At 25.2% G+C, this 24,526-nt stretch overlaps 7 protein-coding genes across 7 annotated transcripts; 1 reads left to right on the forward strand and 6 right to left on the reverse strand.

The window, feature by feature from the left end:
- Positions 1-9,943: 9,943 nt before the first annotated feature.
- LOC122851127 lies at positions 9,944-10,948 on the reverse strand. Its single transcript, XM_044150176.1, has 4 exons — positions 10,848-10,948; positions 10,461-10,740; positions 10,157-10,393; positions 9,944-10,075 (listed from the first exon to the last, which is right to left on the reverse strand). Exons 2-4 carry the CDS (start codon positions 10,611-10,613, stop codon positions 9,944-9,946), a joined length of 522 nt encoding a protein of 173 aa, XP_044006111.1. The 5' UTR covers positions 10,614-10,740; positions 10,848-10,948.
- Positions 10,949-10,981: 33 nt separating this feature from the next.
- LOC122853379 (protein chibby homolog 1-like) lies at positions 10,982-11,707 on the forward strand. The gene is made up of 3 exons (XM_044153815.1): positions 10,982-11,292; positions 11,357-11,472; positions 11,592-11,707. The coding sequence occupies exons 1-3, from the start codon at positions 11,109-11,111 to the stop codon at positions 11,682-11,684; spliced, it is 393 nt and encodes a 130-aa protein (XP_044009750.1). The 5' UTR covers positions 10,982-11,108; the 3' UTR covers positions 11,685-11,707.
- Positions 11,708-11,748: 41 nt separating this feature from the next.
- Positions 11,749-15,215, reverse strand: LOC122853378 (DNA topoisomerase 3-alpha-like). The gene is given in 4 exon segments (XM_044153814.1): positions 11,749-11,868; positions 11,871-12,628; positions 12,689-14,894; positions 14,979-15,215. Coding segments are annotated over 4 exon segments (3,285 nt in total). The 5' UTR covers positions 15,180-15,215.
- A 758-nt stretch (positions 15,216-15,973) lies between these two features.
- On the reverse strand, positions 15,974-16,935 carry LOC122853380 (ovarian-specific serine/threonine-protein kinase Lok-like). The gene has a single exon (XM_044153816.1). It carries the CDS (start codon positions 16,902-16,904, stop codon positions 15,975-15,977), a length of 930 nt encoding a protein of 309 aa, XP_044009751.1. The 5' UTR covers positions 16,905-16,935; the 3' UTR covers position 15,974.
- A 76-nt stretch (positions 16,936-17,011) lies between these two features.
- On the reverse strand, positions 17,012-17,758 carry LOC122851128 (ovarian-specific serine/threonine-protein kinase Lok-like). The gene is made up of 2 exons (XM_044150177.1): positions 17,461-17,758; positions 17,012-17,316 (listed from the first exon to the last, which is right to left on the reverse strand). Exons 1-2 carry the CDS (start codon positions 17,678-17,680, stop codon positions 17,012-17,014), a joined length of 525 nt encoding a protein of 174 aa, XP_044006112.1. The 5' UTR covers positions 17,681-17,758.
- A 721-nt stretch (positions 17,759-18,479) lies between these two features.
- On the reverse strand, positions 18,480-20,222 carry LOC122851129 (ovarian-specific serine/threonine-protein kinase Lok-like). The gene is made up of 4 exons (XM_044150178.1): positions 20,007-20,222; positions 19,585-19,872; positions 18,660-19,493; positions 18,480-18,547 (listed from the first exon to the last, which is right to left on the reverse strand). The coding sequence occupies exons 1-4, from the start codon at positions 20,170-20,172 to the stop codon at positions 18,480-18,482; spliced, it is 1,356 nt and encodes a 451-aa protein (XP_044006113.1). The 5' UTR covers positions 20,173-20,222.
- A 1,381-nt stretch (positions 20,223-21,603) lies between these two features.
- LOC122851130 (ovarian-specific serine/threonine-protein kinase Lok-like) lies at positions 21,604-23,239 on the reverse strand. The gene is made up of 4 exons (XM_044150179.1): positions 23,016-23,239; positions 22,584-22,871; positions 21,859-22,498; positions 21,604-21,778 (listed from the first exon to the last, which is right to left on the reverse strand). Exons 1-4 carry the CDS (start codon positions 23,227-23,229, stop codon positions 21,604-21,606), a joined length of 1,317 nt encoding a protein of 438 aa, XP_044006114.1. The 5' UTR covers positions 23,230-23,239.
- Between the last annotated feature and the right edge of the window lie 1,287 nt (positions 23,240-24,526).

The following is a 24,526-nucleotide window of genomic DNA, read 5'->3' on the forward strand; positions in this document are numbered from 1 at the left end:
ACGCACTGTTCACGTGATATTAATATTCTTACAAATAATAATAAATTGATAAAATTTATTAGTTTTTAATGGCACGTTGGTAGTTCATGATAACAATTTCATCTATTTTTTTTTTTTTTTTTTTTATCATTTTCTTAATTTTAAATAAAAAACAATAGAATCATAAATATTATTGTTATTTTACTATTTTTATTATTTATTATTTGAAACAAATGTTACATTATTTTTATATTTTTTAAATCAAATTTTTATTAAATTTATTAAAACATATTTTAATTTTTGTTAATCGACTTGGTCGAAATTAAAAAATTATGAATAAACAATATGAGAAACAGACTGGCTTGTTTTAGGATTTGCTAGAAGACTTATTGGTTTAAAATTATATGCATTATCTGGATCAACACATCCTCTAAAAAATCCTTCATTTACAATACAAGTATTAAATTGATTATTTAAATATCTTAATTGCTGATCAAAAAAATCTCTCAAGTCATATAAACACTGATAAGTTCTAGCAAATGAAAATCTTTTATTCGTGTTTAATTTAGCCACATTTTCGTTGAAGATAATTTTCAATAATGGAGATGAATTCAAAGAGTTAATCCAGCCCAAGCATTCAGCTATACTTTCTGGTAAAAAATTATTTTCAAAGCAATCATTGAAAATTTTTCTTGTCTCGTTGTCCTGTAAAAATAATTTGATTTAAATTCAATTAAAAAATAATTAATCTTGATAAATGTTTACCTTTAAATTTAAAAGTATTAAATTATTCAAATGAAACAATTCATTTTCAATACATTTATCACTTTCATTTACAGCAAGATTTTTTAATTTGGCCAATTGAAGTTTTGAATAATCAAAACAACATTGAACTTTTTTTTTATCATCATCATTGATATTATTTATTTTTGAGATATGATTTAATGTCAAGTTCAAACTGATTGATTGAATAGCAATCCAATTTTTAAGGTCAACCGAGTTTAGCCATCTTGTATGATTAACATATAAATTTTTTAGTGTATCATTAACGTGTGTTCGAGAAGATAATAAACTTAAATTTCGATTTTTCTATTGAATATATAAAAATAAATTTTTTATTGTTATTTATTGTATAATAATTAATATTATTAATATTGTTACGTACCAAGTTGAAAAATTAAAATTTAACTATGAAATAACAAGAAAAAGAAAGAATATGTAAAATCAAAATTAAATAACCAAATAATCATAGAATAATTAAAATAAATCAACTTGGTATTTCACGTTAAAATTAAAAATCCTCTTATTTTGTTATTCCCTACAGGGTAACGGGTTAGGAGGGAATGTGTATGATTGTAGATGTACCTTGATGTAAGAATAATCCGAAACAATTGTTGAGAGCGTGTCAATCTGGATGGTCGCCTGTTGATGTTTGTAGTCTCGAATAATCCAAACGGTAAAATAAACTCGAAGCACAGAAAACAACACCCCGGAGAAATGTCACAGTCAATATATTTTTAATATTAGGAACAGTCAATTTATAAAACGGAAAAATAACAATTGAAACACAAAAGATTATTTAATTTAAATTCACTTTAAAATTTTATTTATTAGGAAATTAAAAGTTCAATTGATTGTAATATTTAAGTAATAAAATATAAAATTTAGAATTAATTTAGATATTGTCCAAAACAAAAGTTGTCGCAAGATGACGCTCCTTAATATTAAAAATAAAAATTATTCCCATAAAAATTTAATTATTAAGTAGGAGTGGTACCATAGAACCAATCAGATACAATGGTTCCCATAGTAGTCAGTATATTCAAATTGTTTAAACATTTAATAAATAATAATTTAGCAACTTCAACGGATGTGGCATCTCGCGTTGCGTTTTTGACTCCTTAAAGTAAAAAAAAGAAAAAAAATAAATTGTTTTATAAAAATGCAAAATTTGAATTTAATTCCGTGTGAAAATAAAAAAATAAAAAAAGAAAAATTTTATTGCTTGCTCGGCATCCGTTGAATTTATTAAATGATTATTTATTATCGATTATTAATTATAAATATACCAAGACGTAACAATTCCCCCCCAAAAAAGGTCGTTGTCTGTCTGCAAAACGACAGCAGCGAATTAAAAAAAAGAAAAAGCAAAAAAAAATTTATCAATTGTTGTTACATTTTGTTTACTTAAAATTATAAATATGAAATCCCCAAAAAAAAAATTAAATTAATCAAAAAAAAAAAATTTTCTACTTCCTATTCGAGACCTCTTACAGACGATCGACGGCTAGAATTATTACCTGCAAAAGAGCGTGACCTACTTTTTATTTTATTCAAGTTTCATTTCCGTGTGATATTGTTGATTCGTTCATTCTTTTATCTAACCTTGAAAATTATTTAATATTAAATTTATTATATTTTTTTTTATTGTTTTTTTTTTTGTTTATTGTTTTAAAAAAGTATTGTTTTTATTTTTATTTATTTATTGAAAATTTATTGATTGTTTATATTTTTTTCTAACTCAGCGATGTAGAATGAAAATTTATTGTTATTTTTTTTTTTTTTGATTTATCTTTTGTTATATTGATTATTATTATTATTTTTTTGATTTTTATTTTGATTTTAAATTGAATTATTTATTGGTAAATCAGCTGCCCACACGGAATTAATTAACCACCGACGCGTGCATAAAAAATCCCTTACAAATTTCTAAGCTAAAAATTTTATTATTATTTTATTTTTGTTTGTTTTTTGTATTTTTTTTTTATAAGTTTTTTTTGTAAAATTTCATATCAATTTTTTATTATTTTTTTATATTTTATTTACTTTTTTATTTGTAATTTTTAATTAATATTATTGATTAAAATATTGTATTTCATTTAATTATTGAATATTCCCCTTTTTATAATATTGAAATTTGTAATTAGAAGTTAAAAGTAAAATTTGATTTTTTTGTTTTTGTTTTTACGAATTTTTATATTATTTTTTTTGATTATTTTTTGTTTCTTAAAAAATTTTGTATTTCATAAAATTTCATAATTTTTTTGTAAAATTCTACTATTCTTATTAGTGATTTTTTTTTGCAGTAAATTTATGTTATTTTGTAGTAAAATGTAATGTTGAAATTAGATTTAATTTTAATATTGTTATCATTTTTCAAAAAAGTAAAAAAAAATTTATTTAATTTCCCCAAAAAAAAGCTAAGTTCAAAAATCAATTAATTTTCCCATAATAAAAAATTTATATTATTTAAAAAAAAATTAGAAAATAAAAAATAAGAAAAAAATGTAAAAGATTTTTCAAAAAAATTTATAAAATATAACTTAATTTATTCCTCTTCTTCGATGTACTCCACGATGTCCTTGAATTGTAATCTGTTACCTCTGCTTGCATTGTCTCTCCTCTCCGGCTTCCATCGTCGCAGCTTGCTTGATGAACTCCCCTCAATTTCTTTTCTGATGTATGTTGATGACTTGATATTGTTTTCTTCTTTCACTGCTCTCTCTTTTTAATTTTCTGACCGCTACCATTAAGTTAGATGCAATATTGCGGCGTTGCCATTTATATCACAATAAAATCTTCCGGTCCCCATGAACTGCACTTTATTTATTTATTTTAGGATTAAGGAAGATAAGGATTAGGATTGTTACCCTTTAATTTTTTATATATTTTTTTATTTTCAAAAAAAAAATTTTTTATTATTAGATTTGAATTTATAAAAATAGTATTCGATTTTAATTCATTTTATTTTTATTATTATTAAAACAATTTTGTTGTTTAAAAAAAAATTTAATTTATATTTTCGTTTTTACCATTTCCCAAAAAATATTTTTTTGTTTATTTTCAATGTATTCATTTTAATTTAGTATTTGTGTGTTTGTTTTGTGTAAAAAAAAATTATCAATTCATATATATATGTATAAAATTTATTTTCAATTTTTTTAGGAATATTTTTCCCGATTATTAGTAATTTTTTTGTTTATAAAATTTTTTGGTAATTATTATTTTTTTTTTTTTTTCATATTATTTTTTTTTTATCTATATTTTTTTCGTGTATTAATTATTAGCAATTTTTCCTTCAACAAATTTTTACCATGTTTATAATATTTTAGATTCGATTTTAATCTCGCCCTATCCGGTCTACGTTCCCCCTTAAATTTTTCTACAATATTAATTTCTAATTTACCTTTGTCAATTACTTTATTTTTAAACTTCATCATATCCGACTTTAATTTTTCATCATATGTTTTCATTAGGTCATCTTGGGACTCATTCGCTTTAATATCTAATTTCTTCAGACTCATATTATTTTTCATTTTATTCTTTTTATTATTTTCATTAATTTTATTTAAATCAATTTCATTTAACACATCATCGGTTTTTCCATACGGTTTAATTATTACACTCTCAATATTATTATTATCTTCGCAATTTATTTTTTTATCATTAACTTCAAAATTATTTTTATCATTATTCAAACTTTTTTTATCAACGTAATCATTATTAACATTTTTCTCGATTTTATTCGCGTGTACGCATATATTTTTATTATTTTTGACAGTAACTTCGTCATTTATTTCATTATTACTTAGACAACTAGTTTCATTATTTTTCGACACAAAATCGTCATTAAAATTATCATCAATAAAATCTTTGTCAATATCAGACTTATTATTATATTCATCATTTAAATCATCATTATTTTTATTATCACTTAAATTATTAAACAAAAATATTTCGTCATTATCGCGGAAAATCTTTGTTTGATTACGTTCATTATTAGTTTCTTCAATAAATTTAATTTTTTCGTTAACTTCTTTTGCAATAGTAATATTTATATTTCGCGTAGCAATATTTAAATCTTTATTTTCATTTATTTCAATTTTATTATTATTATTCGATGAGTCTTCCGATATAGATATTTCATCCATAAAATTTACCCTTTTTATTTCATTAATATTATCATTTTTATTTTCTTTTTTATCAAGTTTAGAATTAAAGTTTACTTTTTCAGTTCGCACGATAGGTTCATAATAACTATCAACAGTATCTTTCGACGTTGATGGAATTGGATTAATTATATTATTATTATTTTCAAATTTATTTAATTTATTTTCAGTTTCAGTAATAGAATTATATATTTCATTTATGTCTGATTTTAAAATTAACTTGACTGTATTATTTGGTCTGATTGAGGTATTGGCCACTTTTGTTTTCCTCCCTCTAGGTCCACCGGCCCATCCCCGTTTTTTTGAGCTTGACGTTCAAGACATTTTCTCTGAGCATTTTGTAATTTAAAACAATGATTCATATCATGATTTGGTCTTTGGCAAAAACCACAAACTAAATTATTATTTGTTTTATCATAATCTTTTTCATCTTGACTACTATCATATGACATAAAGCCATTATCATTATAAACATTTTTATTTAAATTTTTATTATCAATTGATTCATTTATTGGCGCATAAGAATTATTAAAATTATAAAAATCATAATTATCATTGTAGGAATTTTGTAAATAATCATTTGTTGAATTTTCATATGAATTATAGTATGAATTATTAATATTATTATTATTGTTCTCGACTGGATTCGAACCAAAGATCTCGGGTAAATTTACATTTGAATTTTTTTGCGTATTTAAATTAATATTTTGACTTGAAACGATGGGTTCGTTTACTTCATAATTACTAAAATTGTTATTAAAATTATTATTATTATTTCTTGAAAAATTATTATGGTATCTTTGATTTGAAAAATTACACGAAAAATTATTATTTGATTCAACGACTACTTCCGACGGGTTCTCGATTTTATTTGCTTGCACGGTTTTAATTTCTTTTAATTTTCTAAGCTTTAAACTGTCAATATATTCATTATAAATTTTTTTAGTAATATTCCACACTTTCAAAAAATCTGTAGTGTCTATATTTTTACATTCAACTCTCAAACATACCTCAGGCAATAACCCTTTAATAAATTGACGTATAGTTTTTTCCTCAATATTAGATTTACTCATTGTTCCAAAACCATCATTATTACCTTCATTACAATCGATTAAATCATTATATAATTTTAGTACTCTACTTCCATATTCATCAACATTTTCGTTACCATTCATCAATACAATAGATAATTCATTCCAAAGTGACTCAAAACTTTTTCCCGTGTATGTAACTGTACGGAGCAATACTTCTAGCTCATCAAAAGACGAAAATTCTGTGTTAGCAATTAGACTAATTTTAGGATCTGTAATTTTATTTTTGATAGAAAGCATAAAAGCTTGTGTCCATTGTGGATCTAGAAGTTTCAAGGCCGACCGACAACTATTAATAAATCCTCGAATAGAATTTGTTTTTCCGTCATAATTAGGAATTACGTCTAGAGCGTCTCGTAAGGAACATTTACCGACCGTAATTGTTTCAACTGGCTCTAATATTTTTACAGTTTGATTGTTATGATTTATTACTGAATGTATTGGTCCAGTTAATTGTGAATTTGGGCGTTCAATTTTTAAATTAGAATTTACACGATTATTATTAATAAAATCTGGAATAAAATTGTCTCCACTTTTTTGATTAAAATTTTCCGTAAATGAAATAAGACAGTCATTTTTAATTTGCAATTCTTTTTTCAAGGTCTCGTTCTCACGTTGCAGCTGATTAATTGTCTCACTCAAAACATTCTCTCTCTCACTTGACATATAAAAATTAAATGTTTCACGGTCATTCTCTAATCTCTCAATTTGCTGACGACACTCATTCTTTTCCTCATTCAAAGTACTATTTCTATCGCTTAAAATTTTATTTTCCTGAATTAATTCAATCACTCTCTTTTTTTCAACACACCATTTTTTCGTTAAATTTAAATTTTCCTTATATAAAATATCATTATTAGAAATTAAACGATCAGACGCGACTTTCAATTTACCAGTAATATTCACCATTTGATCTCCACATTCTGAATATTGTTTAAATTTTTCTATAGTTTCTTTAGTATTAGTATATTCTACCCCATCAAAATTTTTCTGTAAATCTATCTCCCCAAGGCTAGGAATAATTTGAATAAAATCATTTCCACATATTTGTAATTCAGTAATTAACGTTTTTATATTTTCCGCATCTACTTTTCTCCCCAGCATTGCTTCAGCGTGTAGGTCTATTTCTTCATAAATATGAGAGAAAGGCGATCCCGCCCCCGACCGATATGATGACATTTTTCGCTAAGAATTATTTCCGACAGACAAAAAAAATGAGTTAAAAAAAAATTCAATTCGATAAAATATTTTTTTAAAAATTAATGCATATAAAATTTGACGCAATTTAATATAAAATTCAAGTTTGTTTGTTCATGTAAAAAGTAAAAATATAAAAGAGACATATTTATATTGATAAAAAAAAATTAGTGACTCCTGCGACGAAGTAAAAAAAAATTTAATAAAATTTATAGACATATATATGAATATTTTTATTTTCTTTATGTAAAAAAAAATTATGTAAGTGTATAGTGTACCCCAAAATATTTTATACCTCAAAAAAAAATTTAATCCGCACTGAGTTTAAAAATCTACGTTACACATTACTAATATCCCACTTCTGACACCAATTTTGTTACGTACCAAGTTGAAAAATTAAAATTTAACTATGAAATAACAAGAAAAAGAAAGAATATGTAAAATCAAAATTAAATAACCAAATAATCATAGAATAATTAAAATAAATCAACTTGGTATTTCACGTTAAAATTAAAAATCCTCTTATTTTGTTATTCCCTACAGGGTAACGGGTTAGGAGGGAATGTGTATGATTGTAGATGTACCTTGATGTAAGAATAATCCGAAACAATTGTTGAGAGCGTGTCAATCTGGATGGTCGCCTGTTGATGTTTGTAGTCTCGAATAATCCAAACGGTAAAATAAACTCGAAGCACAGAAAACAACACCCCGGAGAAATGTCACAGTCAATATATTTTTAATATTAGGAACAGTCAATTTATAAACGGAAAAATAACAATTGAAACACAAAGATTATTTAATTTAAATTCACTTTAAAATTTTATTTATTAGGAAATTAAAAGTTCAATTGATTGTAATATTTAAGTAATAAAATATAAAATTTAGAATTAATTTAGATATTGTCCAAACAAAAGTTGTCGCAAGAGTGACGCTCCTTAATATTAAAAATAAAATTATTCCCATAAAAATTTAATTATTAAGTAGGGATGAAAAGTGGTACCATAGTTGAACCAATCAGATACAATGGTTCCCATAGTAGTCAGCATATTCAAATTGTTTAAACATTTAATAAATAATAATTTAGCAACTTCAACGGATGTGGCATCTCGCGTTGCAGAGGTGACTTTGAAAACTGCTTACCAAAATTTGTATAAAAAAAAGAAAAAAAATAAATTGTTTTATAAAAATGCAAAATTTGAATTTAATTCCGTGTGAAAATAAAAAAATAAAAAAAGAAAAATTTTATTGCTTGCTCGGCATCCGTTGAATTTATTAAATGATTATTTATTATCGATTATTAATTATAAATATACCAAGACGTAACAATATTTAATTTATTTATTTTTTATCGTGAAGTATATTATTACAATTTATTTATTTTTTTTTTTTTACCTCATTTGTTGATGATGTTGATGGTATACTGATGCTTGATTTTCTCTTGATGAATTCATCATTTTTAATTTTTTCAATTGATATTATTTTATTTTTAGCAGCTATAAATTTATTTTCAGCATCTTTTATTCTTGAAACGAGTATTGAATTATAATCGTTAATTGTATTTTTAATTGTTGAGTAATTATCGTCTACTTTATTAGACTTATTTTTGGAGTATTGATATTGATCAATACATCTTAATATTTTATTCAATGAATTATTATTTTCGGAACAATTTTTATTAACTGTTGAAATTTTTCCCTTGAATTAGAAATTAATAGAAATTAATTAATTAATAAGATTAAAAGAAGAAAAAAAATTATTCTTACTTGAATATTTGTTCGAATGAAATATTCATATTTTGATTGTTCATCCAGGCTAAATTTGTTGAGATTATGTGCTTGTATATTTACTTCCGAAACAATTTGTTCTTTTGATAGTTTAATAAAATTTTCAATACCTTTATCCCTTTGATCATTAAATATATTCGATAAATGATTATATTCTTCATCAATTTTTGCAAAAAAATTGGTGATATTATCATGGTTGATTGTGATTGACAATAAAATTTCTCTGCCAGTTTCATACTTGTCTTCTAACGTGTTTGTTTCGCAACAAATCTAACGACAATATTGTTTTATAAAAATGAAAATAAAATAATATAAAATTTATAATTTCGAAATAAACATAATTTAAAATTTGAATGATAAAAATTAAACTCACCTGATCAATCAAATGCATCAGCAAAAAACCCACAAGGATTTTTAATTTTATAAAATTCATTGTTAACTTGTCGTTGTTTTTAATATAACTAAAATGACAAGATTTTTAACCAGTTTTAAAATTAATAGAGCAGAACTAATAGCTCTCGTATGATCCTCCAAACTCTGCCTTTGATTTTAAGATATAAAAAATAAATCCATCACGTATAATTAGCGTGCTATCGAAATCGAAAAATACATTTATCATCTTTTCGAAAAAAAAAAAAAAATCAAATATCACGCGATTATTAATGTGTTATCAAAATAACTTTAATTTTTTTCAATAAAGCATTAAGAAAGCGTGATATATCATCCTTATCTTTTAAAACATCAACTCTCTAAAATATTAATAATAAATTGGTTATTAACAAATAAAATCTTGAAATTATTTTCTCGTTCTTATTCATTTTGTATTTACTTATTAACTGTTATTAAAAATAAATTCATTTATTATTATTTTTCCAACATTCAATCATTCATATTTATGATTTTGTTTTTTTAAATAATTAATATTAAAAATTATCATGAAATTTCAATTTTTTTGTGCAAGTAAATCAATGTAAGCTGTTGAAATTAAATCATCATCACAAATACCCAATTTACTCATTAAATTTTTCGAAATTTCTTCACCAATTTTGACATCCTCATCGTCTTGTAAAACAACCTGAATAATAAACACAATATCAAGTGTAAATAATGTATCAAATATCCAATAAACAAAACAATCATGACTAATAATTGTCACCTCAATTTCCATGAAATTTCCTAGATTATCAACTTGATCAATGTGAATTCTCGATTGTCCAACAATATAAAGATGACGAATCTTATCAACAACACCAATGATACCATTTGTCTTCCCCAATATGCCCTTCAATCCATCACATGCCACTTGATCTTCCAATTTAACCATGTTATATTGACTTAGTTTTGGACCTTCAACATCTGGTCGTTCATAAAAAATCAACACACCAGATCCATCCTTGAAATTAAAATTAAATAAAATTATTAAACATCATACTTGATCATTACTATTTATATTTAATTACCTCAAATGATCTCAACTTTAGCCGGCCTTTTGGTACCTCGAAAAATGTATCAGATTGTTTGATAATTGTTGGTCCAGAACCAGAAAGACTTTTGGCTCTATCCTCAACTGATTCGCGGTTTTTTAAAACAGCTTTAATCTCAATGTTTCTCATTGTTGTAAAATAGAGTTTGTTGGTAATTTTATTTTTTTATTTTGAAGCTTGTTGATGCTTGATGCAGCTTGTTGATCAATCAACGAATCAAAACAAAAACATGTCAGCCATTTTTGGCAAATAACAGCTGATCAGAAAAAAAAAAAAACAAACCAAATGTATAGTTAATTATTAATGTACATTGTTTATTAAATATTTAAAAATATTTTGTCGATAATTATTTTGTTTATATACCGATTTAATAATTATTTATAACATTTAAAAAATATTTTAAAAAATTATTTTTACATTGCAGAGTACAGCGCTGTGCTTGTTTCATTTTTAAAACTAAAAAATTAATTTTTTTTTCTCCAGTTCACTCCAGTTCTTTAATGATTTATGTAACCACAGTTTGTTATTGTTTACAAATAAAATCAACTGTCAATGTCGTATGACAACAAATGTTTGTTTATGTTTTTTTTATCACTGACATATTGACAAATAGCTTTATAAATAATGCCACTATTTGCAAATAAATTTTCACCAAAAAAAACACCACAAAGAAAAGTGTCAATATCATTGGCAACAAAAGATTTAAGTCCAAAAAGAATTGAAAAAGAACTTGGTCCTGATATTGGACAAATACGTTTACGACTTGGTGATCAACAAGCAACATTTGATGGTGGTATTTGGATTCCAGGTAATTAGCAAATACTCCAATAATATTAAAAACTTAATTAATAATTTTAAAAAATTAATTTCAGAGTCTGGAAAAATAGCTGGTACATTTAAAGAAAATGAAAAACTAAAAAAAGATATTAAAAAATTAGAAGAAGAAAATAATTTATTAAAATTAAAATACAATTTAATTCTCGATATGGTTAGTATGTTTAAATAATTAAATTACTAATTAATATTAATTAAAATTTTCACCTATTTTTTTTCTCATTTATGATATTATTTTTACAATTGATTTATCTATTTTTTTTTTTTGAATAGGTTACTGAAAAAACAGCTGAAGTACATTTACAACAGAGTGAAATTGATAATCTTCGTAATAAATTATCATTAAAAAAAAAAGTTACAACATAAAAAAGTTAATTTATCTAACAAATAACTGTACATAACATGGCTATTAAAAAATATATATTATCAATTAATCCATTGAATTTTCTGGACATGTTTTTTTAGTATGGCCTTCATTGCCACAAATACCACATTTTCTTTTAGCTCTTGTTCCACCAGCTGCTCCACCACCTCTAGCACCACCTCGTCCTCTTGCTAAGCATTATTAAAACCACCACCACCACCTCCACCAGTTCCACTACCACCAGCATCATTATCATCAGCCCAAACAAAAAATTTACAATTTGTAGAAACACCTTGTGGACAGCCCCAAAATGATCTACCTTTATTTGGTCCATCTTTTCTAACAGTTAATTTACGAGCTGGTTCACCACAAACACATGATGGTGCATCATCACCACCACCACCACCACCACCATTTGTATTTGTTCTATTATTATTATTATAATTGTTGCTATTGTTGTTGTTATTTTGATTCCATGAATTTCCACTTGGTACATCCCAATCATCATTTATTGAATTATTATTTACTCTTGTTGTTGTTCTATTTAATGATGTATTATTTCTTTGACTATTACGATTATTATCAGATGGCTCAGCATCATCCCAAAGAAAAAAATCACAGGCTGAACTTGTTTTTGAACATTTAAAAAATTGTCTACCTGTATTTGGTCCCTCTTTTCTAACTGTTAATTTAATTGCTGGCTCATGACAATTACATAATATATTGTCTTGATTTGTATTACTATTATTACTATTAACTAATGATGATGATGATGATGACGATGACCATGTTGATTGATTACTAATTTTAGGTCTTTTTGATTCATTAAACATACTAGTATCACTTGGACCCCATTCATCACTTGTTCGTTTGTTATTGTGATTGTTTGTTGGACGTGATGAAGGAAAATTTTGGGTTCTTGTATTATTTCTATTAGTCGTACCAGCCCCACCACCACGAACAGCAGCAGCAGCACCACCACCACCACGAACAGCAGCAGCAGCACCACCACCACCACGAGCAGCACGATTAGTTGTTGTTGTTGTTGTTTGATGTTGTGATTGTGATGCAACTGTTGTATTATGTGGAGCACTTGAATAACCACTATCTTGTGTACCATTTGTTTTTTTAACAGATTCATTTTTAATACTCATTATTTGATTAAACATATCATCACAACCACCAATACAAGTCTCATAACAATTACCATACATTGGTATAGCACCTGGTCGTATTTTAAATTTTAATTTTTTCGGATTACCAGTACATTTATCACATGTTTCTTGTAATATTTCAATGTCATTTATTGTATCTTGAAACCATATTGAATTTTTACAATCTGGAAAACCCATACAAGCAATATATTTTTTTCCACTATCTTTACGTTCACGTAGTACCATATTTTGTCCACATTTTGGACATTTAAATATTGGTACTTCTTCAGTAGGTGTTATCATTTCAATATTACCATCACCAGTTGGTCTTTCATCTAAATATTCAGCCAATGCTTCATCAATTAAATTAGCACGTTCTAATGCAACTCTAAATACTTCACGATAATTATTAATTTGTGTTGTTAATACATCTGCTGGATTTTTTTGTCCTTGACAAATTAATTTAAGATCATTTTCAAGTTCAGCACGTAAATTTGGTTTGCTCATTTGAAAACCCATATTGTCATAACCCATGACAAGACCAATACCCAATTTACCAGGCATAAAATAAATATTATTTTTTAAACCAACATATTGACGTGATTTAATTGTTTCAATGTGTTCAGCATGTGTTGCATCAGTACCAATACCATGTTTATCCATCAATGATATTAAATCAGCTTCTGTTAATAAATTTGGTGCTGATGTTTGTTCTTCAACCATTTCTATGCTTGTTGGTTTAAATGATTTACCCTCTTCATAAATATGAATCTCTTTGGCATTCCATTTTTCATAAATATAAACTTCTAAATAATTTTTAGCAATTATTTGTAAACCATTTGTTGTAAATTTTTCACCAGCAATATCAATATCAACTGTTGTTTCATAACCCTCAGCATTTTTTGATACACAAGCTAAAAAATGACGTACAACAAATTCATATACTTTAGCTTCATTACCTTGTAAATTATTTGTAAATTTTGTTGGATGTATTGGAGGATGTGCTTGATCACTTTTTTTACCAGCACGTGGTGTTATACCATCTTGAAGTACACGTTGTGCATAATTACCCCATGTTTGATGTTCTATTTGTTGTTGTACAAGTGTTTGTAAATTAAATTCACGTGGAAATATATTTGTCTCAGTACGTGGATAACTAATTAAACCTTGTGTATATAATTTTTCAGCAATTTTCATAGTTTCTTTGGCATTCATACGTAATTTTTTTGAGCCTTGTTTTTCTAATTCAATTGTATCAAGTGGTAATGGACGCCATTTACTTTTTGGTTTACTTATTACTTTTTCAATAATTGCATCTTTTTTTTCATTGACAATGTCATAGTATATTTGACATGGTAATTTTTCAAATAAACGTACACGTGACCAACGAAATTCAACATTAATATTGTCATAATTATCTGATACTTTAATTTTCCAGTATGGCTCAGGTTTAAATCTTTCAATTGCCAAGTATCTTTCAACAACAAAACCAAGAGTTGGAAATTGACAGCTACCATAACTAATTAACATGTCAGATAATTTTTGAGGAAATACTTTTTGTAAACGTAAAGTTTGAAATCTAGTAAATGCAGCACCAATTCGTAGATCAAGTTCACTTCTAACATCAACAGCATCACTGATATTTTTTTGTGGTTCATCAAGTGTTTGTATTGCTCTTGTTATTGATGCATTTGTTATTTCAGAAAATTTAGCTCTGTATACTTTAATATTTCTTTTGACAGCTTGACAAACATTTATTATTTCAAAGCCAATATTTTCACCTTCTCTATCACAATCTGTCCATATTATTAATGCATCACATTGACGTATTTCACGTTCTAATGTACGTTTTATTTTTGTAAAATTTTCTGGACATGATTTTGTTACTGGAGCATCAAATAAAGCCAATGGATGACAGCCAGTCCATTTTCTATAAGCACCATTGAATTCATAAGTTAACAAATGTCCAGATACTGATGTCATTGTCATTTTGACATTTTGATTCCATAGTCTCATGTCAAATTCATATATTTTATTGAACTTTGAAAAACCTTCTCTCTGTATTGTAAATTAATTATTGTCATTAATTTTATGTTTTTTTTTTTATTTATATTTTAATGATTAATTTAAAAATTTACTTACTCTTTGACTATTTCCTCGACTCAAAAGTCCAGATATATTTTTAGCTGCATCATTTTTCTCAGCAACATTTAAGACTTTCATGATTTTTTTATTATTGTCAATTGAATTAACACTGTAATTTATATTTTTAATTTTAACATTGTTTGTTAATTTTTTAAATAATAATCTACCAAAATTGGCGGTAAACAATAAAGATTTCATGTGCAATATTATTTGAGGTTAAAAAAAATATTTTCAAAATTAAACTTTATCGTTTTATTGATAAAACTATTTGAATTTTTTAATTTAATAATAAAACAACAGTTAGTTTAGATAAAACAATATATTAAACTATTAATTATCTATATCTTCCCGGTTTTTTTTTATTTTTTATTATTATTGTTTTTTTAATAAACAAGAGAAGCGTTTTTTTGAATAGGTTCGCGCAGGCTTCCGCGCACGTGATTACTGTGCTAAAAAAAAAAAATAAATAAATTTATAATAACAATTCAAACGTAATAAAAATTAATTTATTATTTTTTAATATGAACGTTGTTTTTTATTTAATTTAAAGAAAAAAGTTAATTGATTAATTTTATATTATTGATGAGTCAAAATAAATGGAAAGTAGATGACTGTCTTTATTTATTTTTTTCCTATTAATTTCAATTGTTGAACTTATAATGTAATTAAAAAAAAAAATTACAATTAAAATTAAAATGTTGCTAAGTGGTATTGCTAAAGATAATAATAAAACTGATAATTTTATCATTGATCTTAGTCACAGGTGAAAAAAAATTTTTAGAAAAAAAAAGTAAATTAATATTTTTTCTTTATTGAACATGACAACTTATTTATTTTATTATTATTTAATTTATATTAATCAATTATAATTATAAAGATTACGAGATAAACAAAAAACACATAGTATTATTATTAAAATTTTGTATCAACTGATAAATCCAAAATTATTGTTTTTTATTATCAAATGTATTACTTATTGTAAACGTTGACGTTTCATTTGCTACCAATTCCTCTATCAAAATTTTGACTTTTAATTTTATCATTATCATTATTATCAATATTAATATGCGGTTTTAAAGTTTGTGAAATTTTTTCCATTAGTTCTGTATCATCCAGCCATGAACTTGCAAGAACTCTTGGAGCTGTGTAACGATCGTTTGGATTGACCGTTAGCATCTTATCAATCAAATTTTTGGCTTCTACAGATATATTTTTAAATATATCTGGTGTAAAATCATATGTGCCTTCTCTAATCACATCCAAAAGATCTTTATTTCCTCTTTTTGTAAATGGTAGACAGCCACTCAACATAACATACAACATAACACCCAAACTCCATACATCTACTTGACTTGTATACTGTGTTTTTTCTTCGTTTTTCAATATTTCTGGTGCATCATAATATGATGTACTATGAAATTTCTTAATCTTTACTTCATGATTAATCCGTTCTGAGAAACCAAAATCAGTTAATTTGACAAGTGTATATTCATCATTATCTAATAATAATATATTTTCTAGTTTAAGATGACGATGTGTTATTCCTTTGTCATGAAGATACTCAACAGCAGTTGCAATTTGATAGAAATAAAATTTCGTTAGTTTTTCTGATAAACCACCATTTTTGGTAATTCTATCAAATAATTTACCACCTTGCATGAACTCAAGCATGATACAAATTTCAGATTCTGTATTTATTTCATGTACTATTTTAATAACATTTGGATGTTTTAATCCTTTTAATATATCAACTTCATTCATAAAATTATCTTGATAAGCTCTCTCATCTATGCTATTTGTTCTTGAACATTTTAATGCCAATGGACAATAATCAGTTTTTGAATATATTAATGTAACTGGTCCATAAATACCATATCCTAAAACTCTCAAAGCCACGTAATTTTTAGCCAACTCTGGTGGCATATCAACTAATTTTGTTGATTGCAGGTACTCGAAGACTGTTAAAAATACAAAAAAAAAACAAATAAAATCATTAATCAATATTATTAAACAATAAATAGATAATTAGTTTAATTATAAAAGTTACCTTTATAATTCGGGCTAGCAATACTTATTGTATCATTATGAAGTAGTATGCCTTTATTATTTTTTAGTTTTTTTTTATTAATATATGTACCATTCATACTTTTGTCATAAATAAAAACAACAAAATCACCTTCATAATCAGCTGTTTTATAATTTGTTACTCTTTCACGTTTAATTATAAATTGTGTTTTACTTGTTTGAAGTAATCTTTTTAAATCTGTGTTTTCTTCATTAAATTGTATATCCACATGTTCCAATCGTCCAGCTGTATATTCATTTTTAATGAGACCTTAATAATAAACCATACAATTTATAATTATTATTATTATTTTTATAAGTAATTAAAAAAAAAAAAAAAAAAAAAAAACGAACAAATTTATTGATATTTTTAATTTTTAAATGGAATAAAATAAAATAAAAAGATGAAACTTACAAAATATATCAAGTGGCTTTCGATTATTGTTATGATATGGATCATGTTGATCAAGTTGGCTTTGACATGGAATAAGGAAGGCCCATGTGTCAAATGAACTTTTATTTGGTGTTGATGATGATGACTGTGATTGTGATTCATCACCTGGTAGTTGTGTATCAGGTAGACGATCTTCATCATCATTCTTATTAGAATTTAAACCAGTTAACCTAGTGTCCATTATTTTATAAATAATAATTTAATAAATTTATTACTTTTATGGTATCGGTGTCAATAGTATGTCAGGTAAATAATGGTAAATAATGTACATACAATTCAATGTAAACAAGTCAAGTGGTAACCGTGGCAACGGCCCACTGTAGTCATGTAGCCATTTTTTTCTGAGGGATAAAATGTTTTCTTTTTTAGCGATTGGCGGGTAATCAAAACTTGGCGGGAAATAATTCGAATAGAAAAATACTTTTACTCTTATTTATCTAATTTCAATTTTCAAAGAAAAATATTTATTTGAATTTATTCCAACAAATTTTATTGATATTAAAGTACTTTTTTTATAAACTCAATTCATAAATTATAACTTTATCTCATTTCATTAACAATAATTTATTTAACAAATCATTTATTAAATGTTTAAAATCAAGTTCATTATATGCCAGGTCAGGGTGGTGGTGACCAGAGTATCTGAAGTTTAATTATTATTATAAACAATTTTAATCAAGGAGACGAGTTTTACAATTGATAGGCCAGTAATAGGCTAATAGCTGATGAACAAAATAATAAAAACGAGTCAAATATTGAACAAATTAATTTGCCAAATCAAATGGAACCAAATACAAAAAAATTCAAAAGAAAAAATCAATCAATGTACACTGAATATTTTTTCTTTATTTAACATGAAAATTTATTTATTTTATTATTATTTAATTTATATTAATCAATTATAATTATAAAGATTACGAAATAAACAAAAAATACCTAATATTATTATTAAACTTTTGTATCAACTGATAAATCCAAAATTATTGTTTTATATTATCAAATGTATTACTTATTGTAAACGTTGACGTTTCATTTGCTACCAATTCCTCTATCAAAATTTTGACTTTTAATTTTATCATTATCATTATTATCAATATTAATATGCGGTTTTAAAATTTGTAAAATTTTTTCCATTAGTTCTGTATCATCCAGCCATGAACTTGCAAGAACTCTTGGAGCTGTGTAACGATCGTTTGGATTGACCGTTAGCATTTTATCAATCGAATTTTTGGCTTCTACAGATACATTTTTAAATGTATCTGGTATATAATCATAAGTACCTTCCCTAATAATATCTGAAAGATTTTTATTTCCTCTTTTTGTAAATGGTAGACGGTTACTTAACATACGATACAATATAACACCCAAACTCCATACATCTACTTGACTTGTATACTGTTGTTTTCTTTCGCTCCTAAATATTTCTGGTGCATCATAATATGACATACCATCAAATTTCTTAATCGTTGCTTCACAATCAATCAGTTTTGAGAAAGCAAGATCAGTTAATTTAACAAGTGTATATTCATCGTTATCTAATAATAATATATTTTCTGGTTTAAGATCACGATGTATTATTCCTTTGTCATGAAGATACTCAACAGCAGTTACAATTTGATAGAAATAAAATTTTGTTAAATTTTCTGATAAACCATCATGTTTTATAATTCTATCAAGCAATTTACCACCTTGCATGTATTCAAGCATGACAAAAATATAAGATGGTGTATTTATTGCATGTACCATTTGATTAACATTTGGATGTTTTAATCCTTTTAACATATTAACTTCATTCATAAAAATTTCTTGATAAGCTGTCTCATCTAAGCCATTTTTTCTTATATATTTAAATGCCAATGGACAATAATCAGTTTTTGAATAAATTAATGTAACTGGTCCACAAACACCATATCCTAAAATTCTCAAAGCCACGTAATTTTTGGCCAACTCTGATGGAATATCGACTGGATTTGTTGATTGCAGGTACTCGAAGACTGTTGAAAGTACAAAAAAAAAAAACAAATACAATCACTAATCAATATTATTATACAATAAATAGATAATTAGTTTAATTATAAAAGTTACCTTTATAATTCGGGCTAGCAATACTTATTGTATCATTATGAAGTAGTATGCCTTTATTATTTTTTAGTTTTTTTTTATTAATATATGTACCATTCATACTTTTGTCATAAATAAAAACAACAAAATCACCTTCATAATCAGCTGTTTTATAATTTGTTACTCTTTCACGTTTAATTATAAATTGTGTTTTACTTGTTTGAAGTAATCTTTTTGAATCTGTGTTTTTTTCATTAAATTCTATATCCAAATGTTGAAATCGTCCAGCTGTATATTCATTTTTAATGAGACCTAAATAATAAGCAATATAATTTATAATAATAATTATTTATTTATATAATTAACAAAAAAAAAACAACAAACAAATTTATTTGTATTTTTAATTTTTAAATCGAATAAAATTAAAATAAAAAGATGAAACTTACAACATTCATCAAGTTGCCTTTGCCAACATGGTGATAGTATACCCCATGTGTCTTTTGAAATTTCATTTGGTGATGATGATGATGATGACTGTGATTGTAATTCATTACCTGGTAGTAGTGTACGATCATTGTTATTAGAATTTAAATCAGTTAGCCTGGTTTCCATTATTTTATAAATAATAATTTAATAAATTTATTACTTTTATGGTATCGGTGTCAATAGTATGTCAGGTAATGTAAGCAATTCAATGTAAACAAGTCAAGTCGTAACCGTGGCAACGGCCCCACTGTAGTCATGTAGCAATTTTTTTCTGAGTGATAAAATGTTTTCTTTTTTACCGATTGGCGGGTAATTGAAATTTAGCGGGAAATAATTTGAATAGAAAAATACTTTTATTCTTATTTTATCTAATTTCATTTGTACATATGCACAAAAAACAAAATAATTACTATAAATGTTGACTGCATTTTAATTTTCAAAGAAAAATATTTATTTTAATTTATTTCAACAAATTACTTACTACTTTTTTTTATAAACTTATTTCATAAATTATAACTTTATCTCATTTTATCAACAATACTTTATTTAACAAATCATTTATTAAATGTTAAAAATCAAGTTCATTATATGCCAGGTCAGGGTGGTGGTGACCAGAGTAGATGGAATTTTAAACCAACTGAGGCAGAAAAAAAATCAGTTTTATTGAAATTAAATAACTCTTTGAAAATACTCAATAATTTTGTTAGAACAGCACCAACATTTGATCCAGCATTACCTCAAAAAAAGAGACAACTATCATTTTGTATCAACAAACAAATGATTGAATTATGTGATAAATTAGGAATTGATAATCCATCAGTATTTTTAATGCTGTTACAAGGTCGAAGTATTGACGAACACAGTACTCATCAGGATTCACAACTTGTATAAATATATAATTAATAAATAATCAAGATACTATTTATCCACGAGAAAACCATGATGATGATGCTTCAATTAACGAGATGAGTTTTACAATTGATGTGTCAGTAATAGACGATAAACAAGATAATAAAAACAAGTCAAATATTGAACCAATTAATTTGCCAAATCAAATGGAACCAAATACAAAAAAATTCAAAAGAAAAAATCAATCAATGTACACTGAATGATTTTTCTTTATTTAACATGACAATTTAGTTATTTTATTATTATTTAATTTATATTAATCAATCATAATTACAAAGATTACAAAATAAACCAAAAATACATTTTCACTTTAACTGAATTGATACTTAAATTATTAACATTTTTTTTAGTTTTGTTTTTGCAAAATTTATCTCAACATGGCACTTATATTTATAATACAATCATAAAATGATTTATAAAAAAATGATTCATCATTTTATTTTTGTTGTGCAAAAATCAATAAAATATTCAACAAAATTTCTGCTGTTTTTATATTATTTTTAACTTGTTATTGTTTATTTATTTTTTTTATCATGTTATTTTTGTGCTCTGGGTGTTGTTTATATTATTATTAAAATTTTGTATAAACTGATAAATCCAAAATTATTATTGTTTATTGTCAAATGTATTATTGTAAATGTTGAAATTTCATTTGCTACCAATTCCTCTATCAAAACTTAGACTTTTAATTTCACTAATAATATATGGTTTTAAAGTTTTTGAAACTGTTATCATTAGTTCTTTATCATCCAGCCATGAACTTGCAAGAACGTGTGGAGCTGAGTAACGATCTTTTGGATTAACGCTTTTATAACGTCTTTGGCTTAGTAGATACATTATCTTCAAAATCATATGTTTTCGATCTTTATTTCCTCTTTAAAATGGTAGACAGCCTTAACATACAACATAACACCCAAACTCCATACATCGAATCGGCTCGTATACTGTCCTTTTTCTATGCTTCTAAATATTTCTGGTGCAACATAATATGATGTTCCATTAAATTTCTTAATCATTATTTTATGATCAACCAGTTTTGAGAAAGCAAGATCAGTTACTTTAACAAGTGTATATTCATCGTTATCTAGTAATAATATATTTTCTGGTTTAAGATCACGATGTGTTATTCCTTTGCCATGAAGATACTCAACAGCAGTTGCAATTTGATAGAAATAAAATTTTGTTAATTTTTCTGATAAACCAACATTTTTTTTAATTCTATCATGTAATTCACCACCTTGCATGTATTCAAGCATGATAAAAATATTAGATGGTGTATTTATTGCATGTACCATTTGAATCACATTTGGATGTTTCAATCCTTTTAATATATCAGCTTCACTCATAAAACTATTTTGATGAGCCATCTTATAAAAGCTATTTTTTTTAATACATTTTAATGCCAATGGACAATAATCAGTTTTTGAATAAATTAATTTGACTGGTCCACAAATACCATGTCCTAAAAGTCTCAAAGCCACGTAATTTTTAGCCAACTCTGATGGAATCTCAACTAAATTTTTTGTTTGCACGTACTGGAAGACTGTTGAAAATATAAAGAAACAAATAAATTATTAATCAATATTACTATACAATAAATAGATAATTAATTTAATTATAAAAATTACCTTCATAACCAGATTTAGCAATACTTATTGTATCATTATGATGGAGTATGCCTTTTTTATTTTTTAGTTTTGAATTATTAATAAATGTACCATTTGTACTTTTGTCATGAATAACAGCAACAAAATCACCTTCATAATCGGCTGTTTCATAATTTGTTACTCTTTCACGTTTAATTATAAATTGTGTTTTACTTGTTTGAAGTAATCTTTTTGAATCTGTATTGTCTTTATTAAATTGTATATCCACATGTTCCAATCGTCCAGCTTTATATTCATTTTTCGTCAAACCTTAATAATAAACCATAAAATTTATAATTATTATTATCATTTATATAATTAACAAAAAAAAAAAAAAAAACAACAGACAAATTTATTCGTATTTTTAATTTTTAAATGGAATAGAATAAAATAAAATAAAAAGATCAAACTTACAACATATTTTAAGTGGCTTTCGATTGTTGTTATGATGTTCATCAAGTTGCCTTTGACAACATGGTATAAGTATACCCCATGTGCCTTTTGATATTTTATTTAGTGGTGATGATGATAATGGCTGTGATTGTGTTTCATCACCTGGTAGTGTATCAGGTAGACGATCTTCATCATCATTGTTATTAAAATTTAAACCAGTTAGCCTGATGTCCATTATTTTATAAATAATAATTTAATAAATTATTACTTTTATGGTATTGGTGTCAATAGTAATATAGTATGTCAGGTAAATTTACTATTTATAATACAAGTACTATAAATTATAATGTAAGCAATTCAATGTAAACAAGACAAGTGGTAAGGGTAACCGTGGCAACGGCCCACTGTAGTCATGTAGCCATTTTTTTCTGAGTGATAAAATGTTTTCTTTTTTACCGATTGGCGGGTAATTGAAATTTAGCGGGAAACAATTTGAATAGAAAAATACTGTTATTCTTATTTTATCGAATTTCATTTGTACATATGCACAAAAAACAAAATAATTACAATAAATGTGGACTGCATTTTAATTTTCAAAGAAAAATATTAATTTTAATTTATTTCAACAAATTTTATTGATATTAAAGTACTTTATTTTATAAACTGATTTGTTGCACACACAACACACGTACATTGTATCAAAAAACTGGAGCAAACTGGAGTGTGGGATAGTCGCTTTTTTAATAAATAAAGGAAGCGTTTTGAATAGGTTTGCACAGGCTTCTGCGTACGTGATTACCTGTGAATCTGCTGTTTTGAAGAAAAAAAATAAATAAATTTATAATAACAATTCAAACGCTTATTTTTATTTAATTTTTAAATTTAAAAGTTGATGATAACAAATGAAAAATTATTCGGTTGTTGAATAATATTCGAAAAATATATTTTTGTCGTTTAATTGTTGAAAAGATTGTGTAATGTTACAAGTGACAGAGACTAACAGTTTTTTAGCTCTTCGTTCTAGCTCTGCACCTTGTAAAACATCTGCTAACTCACTATTTACATTAGTATTGCCAGTAACTAACAATTCTAAATTCTTGAGCTCTTGAATTATATCTTTAACACATTCATTAGTAATGTTTTTGAAATTGCAAATGCTTAAATAACGGAGTTTTTCAAGTTTACAAAATTCACTAATAGACTCATCTGTCAAGGAGATGTTTTCAAAACCATCGGGAATGGCTAAAATTAAATCAGTCAAGTGTTGTAATTGCCCTATATCACAAACTCCATTATTACTAATTTTCGAAGCACCAATTTTTAATTCAGATAAATTTTCGGCTTTAGCAATTATATTTTGAAGAAAATTATCATTAATTCCATTAGAAAGAGACAACGTTGTTAGTTTTTCCATAAATTCAAGATCAACAAAATTGGTTTCTTTGCCAAGATCAAGATCGAGTGTAGATAAATTTAGTGCTGAAACTATTTTCACAAGTTCATCTGACAAATTAAAATTTTTAATTTTTAAA

This window comes from Aphidius gifuensis, linkage group LG3 (genome assembly GCF_014905175.1).
Source record: "Aphidius gifuensis isolate YNYX2018 linkage group LG3, ASM1490517v1, whole genome shotgun sequence".
Classification (NCBI taxonomy): Eukaryota; Metazoa; Arthropoda; class Insecta; order Hymenoptera; family Braconidae; genus Aphidius; species Aphidius gifuensis.

What these genes read in the sequence shown, in the direction of transcription:
- LOC122851127 (XM_044150176.1), bottom strand. Translation starts at nt 10,613, where the DNA reads ATGAGAAACATTGAGATTAAAGCTGTTTTAAAAAACCGCGAATCAGTT. An exon ending in TAAAGTTGAGATCATTTGAG is followed by an intron (nt 10,394 to 10,460) that starts GTAATTAAATAT and finishes TTTAATTTCAAG; the next exon opens with GATGGATCTGGTGTGTTGAT. An exon ending in GAAATTTCATGGAAATTGAG is followed by an intron (nt 10,076 to 10,156) that starts GTGACAATTATT and finishes TTTATTATTCAG; the next exon opens with GTTGTTTTACAAGACGATGA.
- LOC122853379 (XM_044153815.1), top strand. Translation starts at nt 11,109, where the DNA reads ATGCCACTATTTGCAAATAAATTTTCACCAAAAAAAACACCACAAAGA. An exon ending in TGGTGGTATTTGGATTCCAG is followed by an intron (nt 11,293 to 11,356) that starts GTAATTAGCAAA and finishes AATTAATTTCAG; the next exon opens with AGTCTGGAAAAATAGCTGGT. An exon ending in ACAATTTAATTCTCGATATG is followed by an intron (nt 11,473 to 11,591) that starts GTTAGTATGTTT and finishes TTTTTTGAATAG; the next exon opens with GTTACTGAAAAAACAGCTGA.
- LOC122853380 (XM_044153816.1), bottom strand. Translation starts at nt 16,904, where the DNA reads ATGCCACCAGAGTTGGCTAAAAATTACGTGGCTTTGAGAGTTTTAGGA.
- LOC122851128 (XM_044150177.1), bottom strand. Translation starts at nt 17,680, where the DNA reads ATGGACACTAGGTTAACTGGTTTAAATTCTAATAAGAATGATGATGAA. An exon ending in AAAGCCACTTGATATATTTT is followed by an intron (nt 17,317 to 17,460) that starts GTAAGTTTCATC and finishes TTTATTATTAAG; the next exon opens with GTCTCATTAAAAATGAATAT.
- LOC122851129 (XM_044150178.1), bottom strand. Translation starts at nt 20,172, where the DNA reads ATGGAAACCAGGCTAACTGATTTAAATTCTAATAACAATGATCGTACA. An exon ending in AAGGCAACTTGATGAATGTT is followed by an intron (nt 19,873 to 20,006) that starts GTAAGTTTCATC and finishes CTTATTATTTAG; the next exon opens with GTCTCATTAAAAATGAATAT. An exon ending in TGCTAGCCCGAATTATAAAG is followed by an intron (nt 19,494 to 19,584) that starts GTAACTTTTATA and finishes TACTTTCAACAG; the next exon opens with TCTTCGAGTACCTGCAATCA.
- LOC122851130 (XM_044150179.1), bottom strand. Translation starts at nt 23,229, where the DNA reads ATGGACATCAGGCTAACTGGTTTAAATTTTAATAACAATGATGATGAA. An exon ending in AAAGCCACTTAAAATATGTT is followed by an intron (nt 22,872 to 23,015) that starts GTAAGTTTGATC and finishes TTTATTATTAAG; the next exon opens with GTTTGACGAAAAATGAATAT. An exon ending in TGGAGTTTGGGTGTTATGTT is followed by an intron (nt 21,779 to 21,858) that starts GTATGTTAAGGC and finishes GTATCTACTAAG; the next exon opens with CCAAAGACGTTATAAAAGCG.